Here is an 18,408-nt window from a genome sequence, read left to right as displayed (position 1 = left end):
ATGTAACTGAGAAACTTTTACCAGGTCATATGTTTGTGTGGCTAAAGCCACCTTCTCATCAGCAATCCTAACACAATGTTTCTGCTCCTCGATTGCCTCATCAGAAAATTTAAGTTTTGCTGGCTCATATGTTGTAATACTTCCAGATTCAAGTCCATGCTTAATGTCCTCTATTTCTTGTTGACATCGCTGCTCATTTTCCAGCTGCACACCTAATCAGAAGCACAAGTGGGGCTTGTTTCAGTTTTCAGGGGGAGGGGAGAGGAAGCCAATAGTTCAACAAAGATTGCATGGTCAGTTAAGAGAAATTAAGCTGGTTCACATTATTACACTTATTGCAACAACATACTAGTTCCACTCTTTTTTTACTCACACATCAACATGCTCTCCAGTATATATGCCTTTGACCATTACCTTCTCTATTTTACATGTTAGTAAACTTTCTTTAAAATATAAAGAGTGAAACTATTTTTTACGGCGTCTAAAACAACATTTGCACATGGCAAATCCAAACAATTTTGTGCATATCAGTAGCCAAATTTTAAAGTTGACTGAACACACCCTAAAAGTATATCTAAAGAAAAGCAGAGGGAGTAAATAGCTAACATAGTGACAAATCTGGATAATATCATGTATATGGGCTTGCTATCATGTAGAAAGATTCACTTTCCAGACATTTGCAGGTTAACATGCCATGGCACAACCTAGATAAAAGAAAACAAATATTCATCAAGTTTGGCAAGTGAATCCTAACCAGTGAAGATGATATTTAAATTGACAGACTTGCAAGTAGTAAATGCTGTCAATTGCAGAACTATCTGCAATCCTGCAAGTTTTACTACTTACTTTTGTTGCATGGTCCTACTTGCTTGAAAAGAAGTAGTGCACAACAGTAATCACAAAGAACACAGTATTGCAGTCACAAGCTAAACATATAACAATATAATCTGAAGATGCATCTGGGACTTTAACAAGCCCTTCGTTGTGCTCAAGTTAAGTTCTCAATTCACATAGAGAGAAGATGAAGAGTTTGGGTCAGTTGACAGATGCACATTCGGAGAAGATGAAGCAAATGAATCAGTTGGCAATGGCAAAATACAATAGGGAATTCAGAATTTTGCATACCTTGCAAGCTTTTATCGAGCTCTCGCATTAATGAATAGTTCTTGTGCAGCATAGCTGGCAATGTTTCAACACCTGACAGCAATCAAACAGGATATCATATGTATGCATGCATTGATGTGCAGAAATACATCACAGTGACAAATTTTTACAATTTGAAGATATAAGTTGAATCAAGAAAACACAATACTAATTTAAGGCTAGAACCTCCATCTTCGATTACAAAAGAATCACTCTCCCATGTCCAATATTCCAACTATAAATTTAGGTTCCAATCCATCGATAAGTGCAAAGAAAGATGAGAGTGGGAACACAGTCGAGAACTATCACAAATCCAAAGAAAATGATAATACCAACAAGAAAAACAGAGTCGAGAACTATAGATAAGTCCAAAGAAACATTTGAGTTCAGATCTATAATCTACGTTATAGCCATGGCATTGTACACTAACATCAAAAAGTAACAAAACTAATCGTTCGTTTCACCTCCTTTTAACATATAGTTCAAAATAAAGCAAGTGTTCAAGGAGGCACACATGACGAATTACAGATTTGTAACACTTCATCAATTGAAAACTGAATAATTAGTACACATATAGCTAGCGGACGCATCCGGAAACCGTGGGCTAATTCATGGGTAATGATACATCACAGGACAAGATTTTGCGCATGGTGGTGCTTGTGCCCTGGCGGCGAGGGTTAGGTTAGCCAGGAGCGGAGGAACAGCACTCACTGGCTTGGAATTTCTCGAGGAAGTAATCGTCGTCGGCGTCCGGTGGCTGCGGCCATGGCAGCTCCGCCAATACATGGAACTGAGGCGCGCCGGGAGCAGAGGAAGCGGGGATCTCACCGGCCGACATGGGGAGGGATTAGGGTAAACAGAGTTCCAGTCCGGAGATCTGATCCCCTTCTACATATAGTCTCCTCACCTCACCGCGCAACCTAGTGGTTCTGGTGTGTGGGCTCCTTCCTCTGACAAAGCCCACGTGTGCGGCCAGACGGGCCATATGGCTATATGGACGCATTTGGGCCAATCCTAAAAATTGGCATGCCAAATTTTGGCATCAAAGCAAGCATGTTCCATATGTATGCATGCATTGATGTGCAAAAATGCATCACAGCAATAAATTTAAAATTTGAAGAGACAAGTTGAATCAGGAAAATACGATACCAATATAAGGCTAGAACAGTATGTATTCCATTGGAAAACAATTATTCTCCCATATCTAATATTCCAACTATAACCTTTAGGTTCTAATCCGCTGATAAGTGCAAAGAAACATTAGAGAGATTGCCAACAGTAATACAGGTGAGGACTATTGATAAGTCAAAAGAACCATGAGAATACCACAAGGAAAATTCAGTCGAGAACTATTAAAAAGTTCACATGGTACAAAAGGTAGGGTCACTCATGAAGTCCCTGGACAAAACTAGCAAGTTCATATCTATCATCTACGCTATAGCCATGGCATTGTATACTAGCGTCAACACGTAAGGAAACTAATCGTTCTGACCCGCTCTAACATAGAGTACAAAATACCAAGGTTTTTAAAAGCGCTAGGCGCTGAGTGAGCATTGTCTCCGCCTTGCGGTTTTCTGACCAAAGCGCACGCTTAGGCGCAATTGAGCGCTAGGCGTTTTGTCTCCGCCCGGCGCCTAGGCATGCGCCTAATTTTTTCAGTGCAAAATACAGCAAATTGTTCAAGGGGGCACACGCGCCAAATTATCCATTTATACATCAGCAACACTTCAACAGTTAAAAAAAATGAATAATCAGTACATGGCACATAGGTTTAGTCATGAACAGGTTGAGTTGGCACGCCGCAAGCACGGACATGAACAACGCATCTAGAGACCGTGGAGGCGTTGGACCAGTAGTAATTCACTAGCAACGCATCATCCAGAAACCGTGTAATATTCACGAACGTCGATGTTGCACGGTGGACGGAGTCGCGACGCCCGTGCCCTAGCGCGAGCGGCGAGGGTTAGGTTATTAGATTAGTTGGCAGCGGAGGCAGGGAGGAGCACTCACTGGCCTGAAAGTCCTCGAGGAACCCCATAGCGTCGGAGACCGGCGCCCGTGGAACCGAGACGCGACGGGGACGGAGGGGAGAGGCGGCCGGAGGGAGAGGGGGACCTCGCCGTCCGGCACGGGGAGGAGACAGAGAGAGACAGAGTTCCGGTTCGGAGATCCGATCCCCACTTCTGCAGATATTTTTCCCCCTCACTCCCCTCGCCCCGCCGCGCCGCCTGGTGGCTCGCTGTGGCGTGCGGGGCCTTCCTCCCAAAGCCCACGTACGCGGCCCGGCGGGCCATCGTTTGACGACGACTCTCGTCCATCTGGGCCGGCCCATTTGCGCATGCGGCTAAACCCTAAACCCCTCCGCGGATGGATCCTTCTAGAGCTACCATCTGGTCCCCTGGCTTCCCTCCCCCGCTACTGCAAAGCCTCCGCCCTCTGGAGTTTCTTTCCCCTTCTCCAAGTTGCTCGCCTCCTTTTCACCCCTGACCCCCCATCCCGCTCGCCGCCTCCATCCTCACCCCCTCCCAGCAGAGAGACCGCCCGCGAGATCCAAACAGTCGCCTCCCTCCCTCCCTCCGTCGCCATGTACCGCGCCGCCGCCAGCCTCGCCTCCAAGGCCCGGTGAGTCGCCGTCGCATTGGCCTCCTCGCGCCTCTCTCCCTCCCTCTCCGCTCCGGCGCGGTGCCGTGCCGGGGGTTCCTGTTTGGTTGTGTGCGAGTCACAGTTCGCTGACACGCGTGTTTTATGCTTGTTGCAGGCTAGCCGGGAGCAGTGCCCGACAGGTGAGCAGATTGTCCTGGTTCCCCGCCAATCACCGGCCGGGAATGGTTTCAATCTGACGGATTCGTCGTCCGCCCCCAATGCGGGGCGGGATGCAAGGGTTTTTGTTTCTGTCCTTGTGTGTTGACGTGCTTGGGTGCTGCGCAGGTCGGGAGCAGGCTCGCCTGGAGCAGGAACTATGCCGCCAAGGACATCAGGTTCGGCGTCGAGGCCCGGGCCATGATGCTCAAGGGGGTCGAAGACCTGGCTGATGCGGTCAAGTTGACTATGGGTCCCAAGGTGTGACCTACATCCGTGCGTTATCCATGTGCAGAGTTCGTGGTGCGAGTGTCTGAATTGCTTTAGAGATTGTAAGATTGTGGCTGCTCGCGCCCGCAAACCATGTTGCTATCACATCTATTCCTTTTCCACTAGTAGACAAATGCTAGACTAGTGGTTGGCTAATATGTTAGCAGTATATGTGCATCATAGGTCTGCCCTAAGTGTAGTAAGTAATACGAACTGTTGAGGATGTTACGTGTATTGCAGATGAAATTTAGTTGTAAATTACCATAAAATAATTTTCTGATACCTTATAGTAGTAAAATTATGTATATTTTGGCATGCGTGCAGAACTGCAGAAATTTGGGTTGACTTTCGTAGCACATATGAGAGTTAGTGCTGAACTCATATATGTACTTATTTTACAGGGGCGCACTGTTATTATTGAGCAAAGCTTTGGTGCTCCCAAAGTTACAAAGGATGGAGTCACCGTTGCCAAGAGCATTGAGTTCAGTGACAGAGTCAAGAATGTAGGTGCAAGTCTTGTGAAGCAGGTCGCTAATGCGACAAATGATACTGCTGGAGATGGTATGACCTAGTTCTGTACTATCATCCCCATGCACATACGTTTTAATGGACTTTTCTTTTTAACAGTTTTTGTCGGTGTATCAAAGGCAATGCTAGAACCATCAATAACAAGGAATTATGAAAGGCTTCTTTTCATCTTTTCAGTCGCTGCTTGTTGTCAATCTATTCTCCATGTTGCTTATTTTCTTTTGCAGTATTATACCACAAGTTTGCTAATTTGACAGCGCTATGAACTGGGTTTTAATTGTTTTGTTGGGTAAATTGGATAACATGAGTAGTTTTACTGCATTATTAAACGAAATTCCCATGGTCTTAACTAGTCATGTTATATATTTCTTTCAATTCAAGTTCTTCCTGAAATTGGTTCCTTAGGATTACTTTTAGTGCGAGTTACAGATTGTGTTATCATCTTATTGTCTCATTCTAGGGCCCTGGGCAGCTGTGCTGATGTTTTTACACTTTCAGGTACAACATGTGCTACTGTTCTGACAAAGGCAATATTCACTGAGGGATGCAAGTCCGTTGCAGCTGGTATGAATGCAATGGATCTGAGACGCGGCATCTCAATGGCTGTTGATTCTGTGGTAACAAACCTAAAGGGCATGGCCAGGATGATCAACACGTCTGAGGAAATAGCACAGGTATCTCCTGACCATCAATTCTCAGTAGGCATCCTGTGTTTGTTACTTTGTTCTCTTCTGAGATATATATTGATTGCCCTATTCCAAAGGTGGGTACTATATCAGCTAATGGTGAAAGGGAAATTGGTGAGCTCATTGCAAAGGCTATGGAGAAGGTTGGCAAAGAGGGGGTTATCACCATTGCGGTAAGTCAAAGCTTCAAATACTGGGCTTTTGGCTCATATTTGTCTTTCTGTAATATACTACTATCAATCTCTTTTGGACTATCTATACATTCATACTACGTCCTTCTGAGATGCTCGTTGAACATTTAATAGGATGGTAACACTCTATACAATGAGCTTGAAGTTGTGGAAGGCATGAAGCTTGACAGAGGTTACATTTCTCCATACTTTATTACCAACCAAAAGAACCAGAAATGTGTAAGTATTGTTTTGTTTTCTTCTTAGTGTAACTGATGTTTAAGCTTAAATTTATCTTGGCTGTACATTTTTTTTTTTGTTACAGGAACTAGACGATCCCTTAATCTTGATACACGATAAGAAAGTATCCAACCTTCGCTCATTGGTCAAAGTGTTGGAGTTTGCTCTCCAGGTATTTTTATTGCTTGCATGTCTCTTTCTGTTTTGTTATTGCTCATCTATTGCAAACTAATGACCCATATTTCTGCTCAAACAGAAGCAAAGGCCTCTGCTTATTGTTGCAGAAGATCTAGAAAGTGAAGCACTGGGTACACTAATTCTTAACAAGCTTCGTGGAGGCTTCAAGGTCAGTTTTAACTCTCTGTTTTGCTTTGTAGCTAACCATATGTAGGATTTAATTCATCTTACTGGGCTTGAAATGCAGGTCTGTGCTATCAAAGCTCCTGGTTTTGGAGAGAACAGGAAATCCAACTTACAGGACCTTGCCATCCTTACTGGTGGAGAAGTAAGTTGATAGTCAATAGCTCTTCTATTTTGTCCATTTCACAGTATCGTATCAGATGCGGACGTCCGGACGTCCATGTTGAATTTTGCACCCTCTTGGTATCAGGTCATAACTGAAGAACTTGGAATGAACCTTGAGAACTTTGAGCCAAACATGCTGGGTACCTGCAAGAAGGTAAGACACTTCGCTTGTGTTGGATTGTATACGTTTTGTTTAGAACCTTAACCACCCTAACCATTAGCACAACAAAAACTACCTTGCTGGAAAGTATATATTGTGAAGTTTAAATTTGCCTTCCCTGTTTCTCATGAAAAGGTTATTTCTGTTAGCACTTAATATTGTACTCTACTTTTGTAGACTTGTAGGGACAGTGCTGTTCAAGTTACATGAGAAATGTTGTCCTGAGACACGAGTGACTTTGTTAGTTTGATTGTTGTATAGGTGTTTGTTATCATTGTTTTTAGAACTTCTCGAAACTCTGCTGAATCTACGTGGCATGCATTTAAACTGATGCATTTGAGCTAGCTGCATAATAGTAAATTTGTTCTCAGACGTGTGTTAGTGTTTATGCTTCAGAGAACTGTTTATGTTGTTGAAAAGAAGTGACAATGTGTGCATGCAGGTTACCATATCTAAGGATGATACAGTCATCCTTGATGGAGCGGGTGATAAGAAGGCCATCGAAGAGAGAGCTGAGCTGGTCGGTTCATATATTAAATTAAATTAGTTATGAATCAGTTTGAACATTATGTTACACATGCTTATCACTGTTAAATTTGCTTTGTACAGCTGAGATCTTCAATTGAGCAATGCACTTCTGACTATGATAAGGAAAAGATACAGGAGCGGCTGGCAAAGCTTTCTGGTGGTGTCGCAGTCCTGAAGGTAAAATTCTTTATCTATTAATCTGTGTAGCACTGTTAACCTATGGTGCTATTGATTACTTGTCATGTTTTAAGTAATAATTTATAGAAATGGCATATATGCGTATAATTGTATGTTTGTACTTAATAGAAAAGTAGCATTGTATTTATGGTATTTTGATTCACCTTTAGATTGGTGGAGCGAGTGAAGCAGAAGTTGGTGAGAAGAAGGACAGAGTGACAGATGCGCTAAATGCTACAAAAGCTGCAGTAGAGGAGGGTATTGTACCAGGTACCATACTGGAGCGCTGCTGTCGAGTTATTTTAGACTGTTGTTGAGTTGTTGGGTGTAACAATTATTAGGAAATCATCATGGCTGAAAGTCCGATCTGTCTGTGATTTACATAGGTGGTGGTGTTGCCCTTCTTTATGCGTCAAAGGACTTGGATAAATTGCCTACAGCAAACTTTGACCAAAAGATTGGTGTCCAGATCATTCAAAATGCTTTGAAGGTATGTAAAATTCTTCTTTTTCCTCCAATTGGTTCCATGTCTTAAGCATAAAGAAGGGTGAAATCCTGATGACTGGACAATTCTGCAGACCCCAGTACATACAATTGCTACCAATGCGGGTGTAGAAGGGGCTGTCATTGTTGGCAAGCTCTTGGAGCAGGAAAATACCGACCTGGGCTATGATGCTGCCAAAGGTATGGCGCAAAGTTCATCTGTTGTTGCTTTTTTGGGCATTAGGACTTGGCTTAAATCATGTTTTTCTGATGTTGGATATGTAAACTGATATCCCTTGCAGGCGAATATGTGGATATGGTGAAGGCTGGTATCATTGACCCACTTAAGGTGATCAGAACAGCACTGGTGGATGCTGCAAGGTACTGTCTCTTGTCTACCTTCATTTTTTCTGTTTGATAATGCTTTTGTTGACATCCTGTCAAGTGACACACGCCACACTAACAATCAATTGAAGTTTCTGAAGCTTAAACCTTAAAGGATAGCAGTGATGATATAGAGCATCCTTCTTTTGAGCCATGAAAATAGTTTTTTTATTTTTGTTTTCCATTGCCGCAGTGTGTCGTCTCTGATGACTACCACGGAAGCCATCATCGTTGAGATCCCCAAGGAAGACAAGGCGGCACCTGCAATGGGAGGCGGCGGCATGGGAGGGATGGATTTCTAACTTGCTCCCAGGCTCATGTCAAAACAATGTGATTAGATGGAACATCTAGGTTAGAACTTTTTGTAGCGCGGATGTGGATTCATCGGTATTTAATGTGGGTGAATAAGGCTGTCACATTTTTTGTTCTGCTGCAAGATGATTTTGCAACTTGAATCATGTATGAACATGGCGAACAGAGCCTACAGTTGTTAACAAGCCCGAAATGCCCCCATCTCGTCTCAATCATCATTTTTCATGTTGCTATTCCTGCATCCATAGGGGAGTACGTTAGATGGAATAATTTCTTAGATGTATTACCCTGTCCCCAGGGGTTGGGACCGCTTTTGACGAGTCAATGGAATCTTATGACCATATTTTTCAACTTTGCTCATTATTGCTCCTCGGCAGTTTATGCTGTGTTTGGTTTGAACCTAGGTTTGTCGCCATAATAGACAAAACGTCTGCTTTGAACCTTGACAGCACAAAGGACGATTTGGGGATTCATTGGGTGTTTTTTATTTGAGGGGTTCAACACTCCACCATGATTTTAATTGTGGTATTCGGTGAAATCTTTCCTCTATAATCCCCCCGAATTATAGGGGTGGGTGGTTATACTGGTAACAGAGATGTGCATTATCCTGTATTAGAAGGTGAACATCAAGATGGTGCAAACATACCAGGAAGACCAACAACAACAACAAAGCTTCGTTTCTTGATAAAATAGTAGCACAATAAGTAAACAATTTCCTTATACGATTTCTTTTAGTGGATAGAAATAAGGACGCGTCTAGGGAGCAGCCCTGGTGTCGGAGTAAATGGCCACGGGTAGCCTAATCGACTACCCCTGGCTCTTCAAAAATTATCAGGCCATCTGAGCCTTCAAGCATTCGAAGCATTGGGCCGCCTTCCCCCGGCCGGCTACCCCAGGAGCCGACTCTCAGAAGGCGACCCAGCCTCAGAAACCTCCTCCCCCAAGATAACTACAAGATGGCCGACTCCAGGAAGCCGGCCATGGAGAACGCCGACTCCAGGAAGCCGGCCATGGAGAACGCCGACTCCCAAGAGCCGGCCATGAAAGAACGCCGACTCCAAGAAGCCGGCCAAGACCGCACCCATCAAGACTACGTCCACATAACGGTGACAAGACGGGGTGTGGCTACAGCACGGCCCACTACCCCCGAATCCCGAGGCGGGCATGGCCACAGGACGCCGTACGGGTCAGCCATCTCCCGTCCAGCTCGGCACTGTAGCCATGCTGGCCTCGACGTCATCCGCGACAGACGCCAGTATGGCCCGCGGGCGGCGGGCCCCTTTAGCCAGAGAGAGGCACGAAGGCGACCCGACCTCCCCCAGTCGGCCAGGGGCGTAGCCGGCCCCCAGAAGCCGGCTACCCCCTTCCCTCGAAACGTGTGCCACATTAAGGAGACAAGACGAGGTAAGGCTACAGCGAGAGCCCTTGAGGCGGGACACTATAGCCACGCTTACCTCGACAAAGCCCTCGTCATCAGGGGCGAGGCTACAGTAAGCAGCCGTCGACAAGACCCCCAGGCGGTGGGGCCGGCCTGTCGACCAAGAGGCCGGCAGCCGGCGGGACCCACCAGTCGGTGGGCCCCAATGGCCGGCGGAGAAGCCGGCGAGCACAGACACTGACGACTGGGACCCGCGCCCAGTCGGATTACAATTGTACCCCCGGGGGGTAGGCCTATATAGACCCCCCGGGGCACCCATGCAAAGGGTTGGCTTCTTAGAGTTACACACGCACCATATAGAGAGGGAAGCAAGAGCTAGACTTGCTCTTCTTCTCCCTGGAACCCGACAGCTCAAGGAGCTCTTGTAGCTACTCTTTCTGATCTAGTGATCATGCGGAGACCCCGTAGAGCAGGACTAGGGGTGTTATCTCCACGGAGAGCCCCGAACCTGGTTAAGATTCGCCGGCGAGCATGTCTTCGCCTCATCCCGTTTCCAGGCACCGGCACGTCTTACTGGCTCCCACAATGATAAGCCACCCGTTGGCATATGTCGCACCTATCACCCGACATTTGGCGCCCACCGTGGGGCCAGGTGCACCGTCGTCCGGAGACCTGTTCTGGACGGGAACCCTTTTTCTCCCCCGCGAGCGCAGCCAGCCAGCTGCGCCCGATGGCGTTTGCCCCGACGCGCTGCAAGGCGTCGACGACGCCTGCGCGGCGAGCTGCCTCGCCGATCTGCTCGGCGAGGCTCGCATCTCCGACGAGCCCGCGTCCGACGCGGGCACGGACTACCCCGAGAGCCGCCTCGTCAGCCTCCTCGACCAACTTCACGTCTCCAGCGAGCCTGCTGCAGACTTGGAGTCGGTCGGCTCCACCGACCCGATGCTTGTCGATTCCGACACGGCATCGCTCGACGCCTACCCCTCCGACATGATGGTCTTCGACGACCCTCTCCCTCGAGCTGACAGCGGCAGCAGCGCTGTCACCGAAGTGTTGGTCATCAGCCACGTCGCCAACTCGGGCGAGAACGCCCACGACGCCCTGCGAGCGGCGATGCATGACCTATCCGTCCCCATTCCGGCCGACGCCGACGCCGAGACCTTGGAGGCACGCCGCCTCGCCCTCATCGCGGAAGGCCAGAAGATAGCCTCCATGAGACGCCTCACCGAGGCCCACCAGCGCGAAGTCGACCGCGCCGCCTTCGGTACGCCGCCGCATAGCGGGCCGAGCCGAGCCGGCTTCGTCCAAAAGCGCGGCGCGGCTATCGCCAGCATGCTGGGGGCAGATCGCCCCGTCTACGCCACCCCGCTCGAGAATCTACGAGCCGCTCAGGCGGCCGCTGAAGAGCTAAATGGGCTCGGAGCCGATGAGCTCCCCTACATGACAAGGCGGATCCAGCAGCTGATCGACGCGACCGCAGAACGGCACGAAGCCGGCGCCCGCGCTGATAGTCATCCCCCGCGCCGGGAGCACGCCGCGACGTCCCGGTCGCCGACTGCGAGCGGCGCCCGCGGGAGGAAAGACAAGGAGCCGGCTGCTAGCGCAGCCGGACTCGCATCACCATCGAGCGCGACACGGAAGGCCGCCCTCGAGCGGTGGAGCGCCAAGGAAATCCGCCTCCTCCCCCGCCTCGAGGGGAGAGACATCCCACCCCGCCGCCTGTCGCGCATCCGACTCTTGCTGGCCGACTAGGCCGCCGCGAAGGAGTCGGCGAGAACGACGCCCGCCACCGGATCGACCGCCTAGCTCGATCCCTGGCGCTAGAAGAAGAAGACGATGTCGGCCCGCCATGCTTTGGCCCCCGCATCCGCGACGAGCCCTTCCCCAAAGGGTTCTCGCTCCCCAGAGACACGCCCAAGTACAACGGCTCTGTGAAGCCGGAAGATTGGCTCATCGACTATTCTACTGCGGTCAGCATAGCCAACAGCAACAGACGCGTCGCCGTGAAATACGTCCCCCTCATGCTGCAAGGCACGGCGCGCACCTGGCTCAACAGCCTCAAGCCCTACAGCGTCAACAGCTGGCTGGACTTCACGGAAGTTTTCGTCCGCAACTTCACCAGCACGTACAAGCGGCCTCCCAAGACTCGCCAGCTCTCCCTATGCGTCCAAGGGCCCAACGAGTCGACCCGCGACTACCTCACGCGGTGGGCCGAGCTCCGCAACTCCTGCGAGGGGGTGCACGAGGTTCAGGCCATCGAGTACTTCACCGCCGGGTGCCGAGAGGGCACCCTCCTCAAGCACCGGCTCCTCTGCGACGAGCCGGCTACCCTTGACGAACTGCTGATCATCGCGGATAAGTACGCCACGGCTGACTCCTCGATGAAAACCGAGCTCCGAGTGGACGCCTCTGGGAAGGTGCTTGCTCCGTCCCCCAAGACGCCGGCTAGCGAGTCCAATCGGCGCCCCTACCAGAACGACCACAAGCGCAAGGCCCCTATGCCGCCTTCCACTAGTCGGCAGGTGGCCACAGTTGAAGATGAGCAACCCGAAGAACGGCCCGCTCCCAAGAAGAAGGGTGGCAGGCCGGCTTGGCAGCCGGCTTTCTCCTACGAGCAGACTCTCGACGCCCCCTGCAAGTTCCACAGCGGCGCGAAGCCGTCCAACCACACGACCCGAAAGTGCCACTGGCTCACGCGAATCTCCAAGGGCGAGGGGCTGGTGCCGCCTCCGCCTCCCGGCCCGCCGCCTCCAGCCCCCCAGCAGCCGGCGGCTCGGCCGACAGTCGGAGCCATTCAAGATGAGTTCCCTGAAGAGCACGCCGCCTACGTCGTCTTCACAAGCCAAGTTGAAGACAAGTGTAGTCGGCGCCGTCAGCATCAAGAGGTCAACGCCGTCGCCTCTAGCGCTCCCGAGTTCATGCACTGGTCCGAGAGGCCCATCAACTGGAGCCAGGCCAACCACCCAGAGGTGATGCCATCCCCTGGCTCCTATGCACTAGTCTTGGATGTCACCCTCGCAACGGAGAGGCGAGCTGCCCGATTCTCCCGCGTCCTGATTGATGGCGGAAGCAGTATCAATATACTGTACCGCGATACCATGGAGAAGCTGAACATCAAGGCGAAGCAGCTCATGCCAAGCCGGACCGTGTTCCATGGCATTGTGCCCGGCTTGTCTTGTTCCCCGATCGGCAAGATCAAGATGGATGTTCTCTTCGGAGACAAGGATCATTTTCGCCGAGAAGCGATCTGGTTTGAGGTAGTGGATCTGGAGAGCCCCTACCATGCTTTGCTTGGCCGACCTGCTCTGGCCAAGTTCATGGCTGTGCCCCACTACGCCTACCTAAAGATGAAGATGCCGAGCTCGAAGGGGATCATCACCATAGCCGGCGACTACAGGAAGTCCATCGAGTGCGCCATGGCCAGCAGTCGGCTGGCCGAGTCCCTCGTAGTGGCAGAAGAAAAGAAGATGCTGGAACGGGTTGTGGCCATGGCCGGCAAGCAGCCAGCTTTGTCCCCCAACCCCAAAGACTATGATGCGCAGGGCTCCTTCCAGCCGGCCAAGGAGACAAAGAAGATACCCCTGGACCCGGAGAACCCGGAAAGGTTTGCTGTCATTGGGGCAAACCTGGACAGTAAATAGGAAGGCGAGCTCGTCGACTTCCTCCGTGAGAATCGAGATGTCTTCGCATGGTCCCCAAAGGACATGCCGGGTGTCCCGAAGGATTTCGCCGAGCACAAATTGCACGTCCGAGCCGACGCGAAGCCGGTCAAGCAGCCCCTCCGCCGACTGTCAGAAGAGAAGCGAAGGATCGTAGGAGAAGAGATAGCCAGGCTCCTCGCCGCTAGCTTTATTATGGAAGTATTTTTTCCAGAGTGGCTGGCCAACACAGTCTTGGTTTTGAAAAAGAATAACAAGTGGCGTGTGTGCATAGACTACACCAGCCTCAACAGGTCTCCAGAGTCGGACTCTATCTTCGTATCGCCTGTCCCCGATGCAGTCGGATCCGACTGGAGGAACCCCGCAGGCGGCACGGGGACTTCGACAACTGGCCCGGGGACTGCCGTAGTCGCACCCAGCCCGGGGACTTCAGAACCCGGCCCGGGGACTGCAGCAGTCAGCCCGGGGACTGCAGCAGTCGGCCCGGGGACTGCAGCAACACAAAAAGCGGTGGCCGACTCCAATCCCATGCCACCCGACCCACCCACCCGAGTCATGGTGGCCGTACTAACAGAAGAAGAAGTCACAGCTCCATCATGGGCCCAGCCCATCCTCAAATTCCTAGTCAACAAGGAGCTGCCGGCTGATGAGATCTCAGCAAGACTAGTGCAACGACGAGCCGGAGCATATGCAATAATCAACAGAGAGCTTGTCAAGCGCAGCATCACTGGAGTCTTCCAGCGCTGTGTCGAGCCAGGAAAAGGAGTGGCAATCCTCAAGGATATCCATCAAGGCGAATGCGGCCACCACGCAGCCTCAAGATCACTTGTAGCCAAAGCTTTCCGCCACGGTTTCTTTTGGCCGACTGCTTTGGAAGATGCCAAAGAGATAGTCAAGAGCTGCAGAGGATGCCAAGTTTTCAGTTCCAAGCAACACCTGCCGGCTTCTGCACTCAAGACCATTCCCCTCACCTGGCCCTTTGCCGTCTGGGGATTAGACATGGTGGGCCCTTTCAAGACAGCCCGCGGCGGCATGACACATCTGCTTGTCGCCGTGGACAAGTTCACCAAGTGGATCGAAGCAAAGCCGATCAAGAAGCTGAACGGGCCAACTGCCGTGACGTTCATCACCGACATCACCATTCGGTACGACGTACCGCACAGCATCATCACCGACAACGGCACAAACTTTGCCAAAGGAGCACTGGCACGTTTCCGTGCGACGCAGGGTATCCGACTAGACTTAGCGTCCGTTGCCCACCCGCAGTCAAACGGCCAGGTCGAGCGAGCAAATGGACTCATCCTCTCCGGCATCAAGCCCCGACTGGTTGTACCACTAGAGCGATCGGCCGGCTGCTGGCTCGATGAGCTGCCGGCTGTCCTCTGGAGTCTGCGTACTACCCCTAACAAGTCAACCGGCTTCACTCCATTCTTCCTTGTATATGGTGCCGAGGCTGTCATCCCAACCGACATCGAGTTCGACTCGCCTCGGATCACCATGTACACGGAGGCGGAGGCCAAGGAAGCAAGAGAAGACGGTGTTGACCTACTGGAAGAAGGCCGGCTGTTAGCACTCAGCCGGTCCGCCATCTACCAGCAGGGGTTGCGCCGTTACCACAACCGCAAGGTCAAGCCAAGATCTTTCCAGGAGGGCGACCTTGTGCTTCGGCTGATCCAGCGAACAGCCGGCCAGCACAAGCTCTCGGCCCCCTGGGAAGGCCCTTTCGTCATCAGCAAGGCACTAGGCAACGACTCCTACTACTTGATCGACGCGCAAAAACCAAGAGCACGCAAGAGGGATGACTCCGGCAAGGAGTCGGAGCGACCATGGAACGCGAACCTCCTGAGAAGATTTTACAGTTGAAAGCAGTATGTATCATGCTACCCTTTTGTATTAAGTACGAAACAATAGGCCCCCCGAGGAGCACTCGGGGACTGCCTTCGTTTATCTATGAGTGACGAGTGTCATATCCATGAATGTATTATTACATTTGATTTCCTGTCTGGCACCGGGTTCGACTAGTCGGCCCGGGGACTGGCCGCCTTAAGCTATATTAAAGTTCTACCTGAAGTCAGACAAGTAGTGTGCCGGTTCCCGAGTCCTCTCTTGTTGGAAGTCGCAGCTCGAAGAACCGACTGTCCGACTAGCAAGAGCCAAGGCAGAAAGGATGCCCACACGAAAAACGGCTAAGGACTAATGAACTTATATAGCGAAAAGACGGCCTCCGACCACGCTTGCCGGCTGCCAGGACAGCCGGCTGGCCGGCTTCCCAAACACTTCGCTATAATCCAACAAAGCTAGAGTACTTGCCCTCCCAATTGGCCAAGCACTTCTCCAGCCACAGATTGCAGAGCAACTGCCTGACTGGGGAGGCGGCAACCAAGGGAGGGCGGCAAAGGAAACAACAGAAGGATGAAAAGCAAAGAACAAGGAAAAGCCAAACACTTGCATAGTCATATATACATATAAAGCCCCCAACAGGCCGGCAATCGACATAGTTCGAATACACCCCCAGCGGGTGGAATTGTGTAAACTTAACAGAATATTGTTTCAAAAGTGACAAGACAGGAAAATAAAAGATAGCAGACTAGACTAAAGGTGCGATGCGGGAGCCGGGTTGGTCGGTGGAGACGGCGTCACCGGCTGAAGGAGTGGCCGGCTGGCGGGTCTCGGCTTGATCACCGCCGGTGGCAGGCGGCGCACCCGCGCGTGCCGTGTTGCTGGAGGCACGATCAGGCTGAGGCTGGCCGGCCGCTCCATCATCCGGCCCGGCGTCTTCACCCTCCTCCTCCTCTTCTTCGCCCTCGTCGCTGGAGTCGATCTCCTCCGCCGAGTCTTCGCCGTCTGCCGGGTTCAGCCCGAACCATTCCTCCGGCTGGGCAACACTACTGTCATCTACCTCAGGGGCGAAGGCGCTGGTGTCGGTGTAGTCGGCGATCGCCGAAGCCCGCCGGATGATAGCCGGCTGAGCCGGCTCCAGCTTCGTGTCGGCCTGCTGCCGCCAGGTAGCCAGCTGGTCCAGACTCAAGCCGGGATACCAGGCCTTGACGAACTCCAGTGCCCGCCTGGCGCCGGACCGAGCCGCCGAAGCCTTCCAGGCTTCGAAGCGGCCGACCGCCACCTCCAGCCAGTCGGCAGTCCGACTGGGGGTGCGGGGAACCACTTCGCCAGGCCAGAGGGCGGCCAACACCTGCGCCCCGGCACGTTGAAGCCGGCGGAGCAGTCGATGAGCCGGCTGGAGGCGGGCCTGGATCGCCAAGAGCTGCTCCTCCAGCGACCGGCTAGCGTTTGGTGCAATCTCGGCGCCAGCCTGCCTCCGTGCCTCGCGGCGGGCCTCGATGATCTGGTTGGCGGCGGTAGAGTAGCCAGGGAAGTACTCTGCGCAAGAAAGAAAGAGAAAGAAGAGAAAACACCAAGTCAGAAAACGAGCCAAAAAGCGGCAGGCGGCAAGAAAGGACGAAGAAGAAGGCGGCTTACCGTCAACCAAATCTTCGATCTGGCCATAGCCATTGATCAGCGTCTGCCTTGCTTTGGCCCAGCCAGCCGCCTCTGCCTCATACTCGGCCTGGAGGGCGGCTTCGCTGTCCTGCACCGCCTTCAGAGCCGCCTTGTGGCTCTCCTCCTGGTCGGCCAACCTCTTGGCCAGGCGGTCACGCTCCTACACCAAGGCGGCAAACTCGGCCTCCTTAGCACGAAGGGCGGCCTAAGACCCTCCCAGCTGCTCCCTTAGACTGGCGTTGGCCGCTGCAGGGACGACAGAGAAAGAAGAAGCAATAAGAAGAAGTCGTCAAGGAAGATCCGACCCGACTGCTCAGCAGTCGGCCCGAATCTCGGGGACTACACCCAGTGGGTGCGCTGACGCGCCCCCACGTGAGATAAAGGACGAAGCACTTACCCCGGCTCTCAGATAGGTCGGCGGTCTTCTGGGTCAGCTCCCGAGCCTGGGAGTTGAAGGCAGCCGCGCGAAGATTGTGGTAGTCCTGCAAGACAGGCAGAAGAGCGAAGTAAGAGCAAGAATAGCAAAACTAGATCCACTAAGAAGTTCCAAGCCGCCTGCTCAGCAGCCGACTCGGAACTCGGGGACTACACCCAGTGGGTGCGCTGACGCGCCCCCACGGAAGAAACCAAGATAAAAAAAGCAAGATAAGAAGACTAACCCGGATGGCCGCCCGCGTCGCAAGGAACTCGTCGTTGTATTTCCTCAGCGCTGTAGCCTGGGCTTGGAGCCGGGTCCGGACGTCCTGCGCGGCCACATTCATCACGGCCGTCCCTCCGCCCGGCGTCCACCCCGAGCTGGCGCTGGCCGCCTCCATATCCTGGGCCGACGAGCTGGAGCCCGCGGCCGGCTGCGGCTCCGATGCAGCCTTCTGCGGCTCTGATGCGGCCTTCCCCGTGCGCTGGCGCGACGGCGTCCGGACCGCCAGATCAGTCCTCGCGGCCGGCTCGCCCCCGGCCGATTGCACAGGCGGCTGGACGGGCCGGCCACCTTGAGTCGCCCCAGTCGGCGGGGCCGGTGCCGCCACCCTCTCCAGGATGACGATGTCGTCTTCCCTCTCCAGCCCTGGCTGGTCACCGCCGGCTTCTTCTGGCGGGGGCTCCGGGGGCCCAGGCACCGCGACGCGCAGTGGGGTGACCAGCAAGGCCCCCTCCGCCATCGCCGCAGCCGCAGCCTCCGCTTGGGCCTTGGCTGCGGCGTCGGCGCACGCCTTCGCCGCCTCCTCCTCCTGCGCCGCCTTGGCGGCGGCCGCCCTCAATGCCTCCGCCTCCCGCGCGTTCCACTCCGTCGCCGCCTGAAGATCGGCACGGGGGTCCACGCGGCGAGTAGTGCTCCCAGATCCTCCCGGCGACCCAACGACGGAGGCGGCAGCAGCCCGCTCGAACGACAATGGAGCCCTGGTTTTTTGGAGAAAGGACAAGGACTCAGGAGCTACCAGAGAAAAGAAAAAAGAATACACGAAGGAGTATA

The 18,408-nt window shown here is 52.5% G+C and overlaps 2 protein-coding genes across 3 annotated transcripts in view; one reads left to right on the top strand and one right to left on the bottom strand.

Moving 5' to 3' along the window:
• LOC123098749 (PHD finger protein ING1) overlaps positions 1-3,415 on the bottom strand; it is a 5,201-nt gene extending 1,786 nt beyond the window's left edge. Inside the window, exons 1-3 of one of the 2 annotated variants that reach the window (XM_044520819.1) lie at positions 3,154-3,415; positions 1,126-1,197; positions 22-212 (exon numbers count right to left, since the gene is read on the bottom strand). In XM_044520819.1, coding sequence (XP_044376754.1) covers positions 22-212; positions 1,126-1,197; positions 3,154-3,181 — 291 coding nt within the window. In that variant the 5' untranslated portion in view covers positions 3,182-3,415. Of the gene's footprint in view, positions 1-21; positions 213-1,125; positions 1,198-1,854; positions 2,105-3,153 lie in introns of those variants that run through there. The other variant, XM_044520818.1, reaches the window with a different exon arrangement.
• A 107-nt stretch (positions 3,416-3,522) lies between these two features.
• Positions 3,523-8,606, top strand: LOC123098748 (chaperonin CPN60-1, mitochondrial). The gene is made up of 18 exons (XM_044520817.1): positions 3,523-3,765; positions 3,902-3,926; positions 4,072-4,203; positions 4,614-4,773; positions 5,239-5,414; positions 5,504-5,599; positions 5,732-5,836; positions 5,922-6,008; positions 6,093-6,182; positions 6,261-6,341; positions 6,447-6,515; positions 6,964-7,041; positions 7,131-7,226; positions 7,397-7,496; positions 7,613-7,716; positions 7,805-7,910; positions 8,012-8,090; positions 8,287-8,606. The coding sequence occupies exons 1-18, from the start codon at positions 3,728-3,730 to the stop codon at positions 8,393-8,395; spliced, it is 1,731 nt and encodes a 576-aa protein (XP_044376752.1). The 5' UTR covers positions 3,523-3,727; the 3' UTR covers positions 8,396-8,606.
• Positions 8,607-18,408: the final 9,802 nt, after the last annotated feature.

The sequence above is a fragment of the Triticum aestivum genome, chromosome 4D (genome assembly GCF_018294505.1).
Source record: "Triticum aestivum cultivar Chinese Spring chromosome 4D, IWGSC CS RefSeq v2.1, whole genome shotgun sequence".
Lineage (NCBI taxonomy): Eukaryota > Viridiplantae > Streptophyta > Magnoliopsida > Poales > Poaceae > Triticum > Triticum aestivum.
This window is presented reverse-complemented; position numbering and strand designations above follow the sequence as displayed.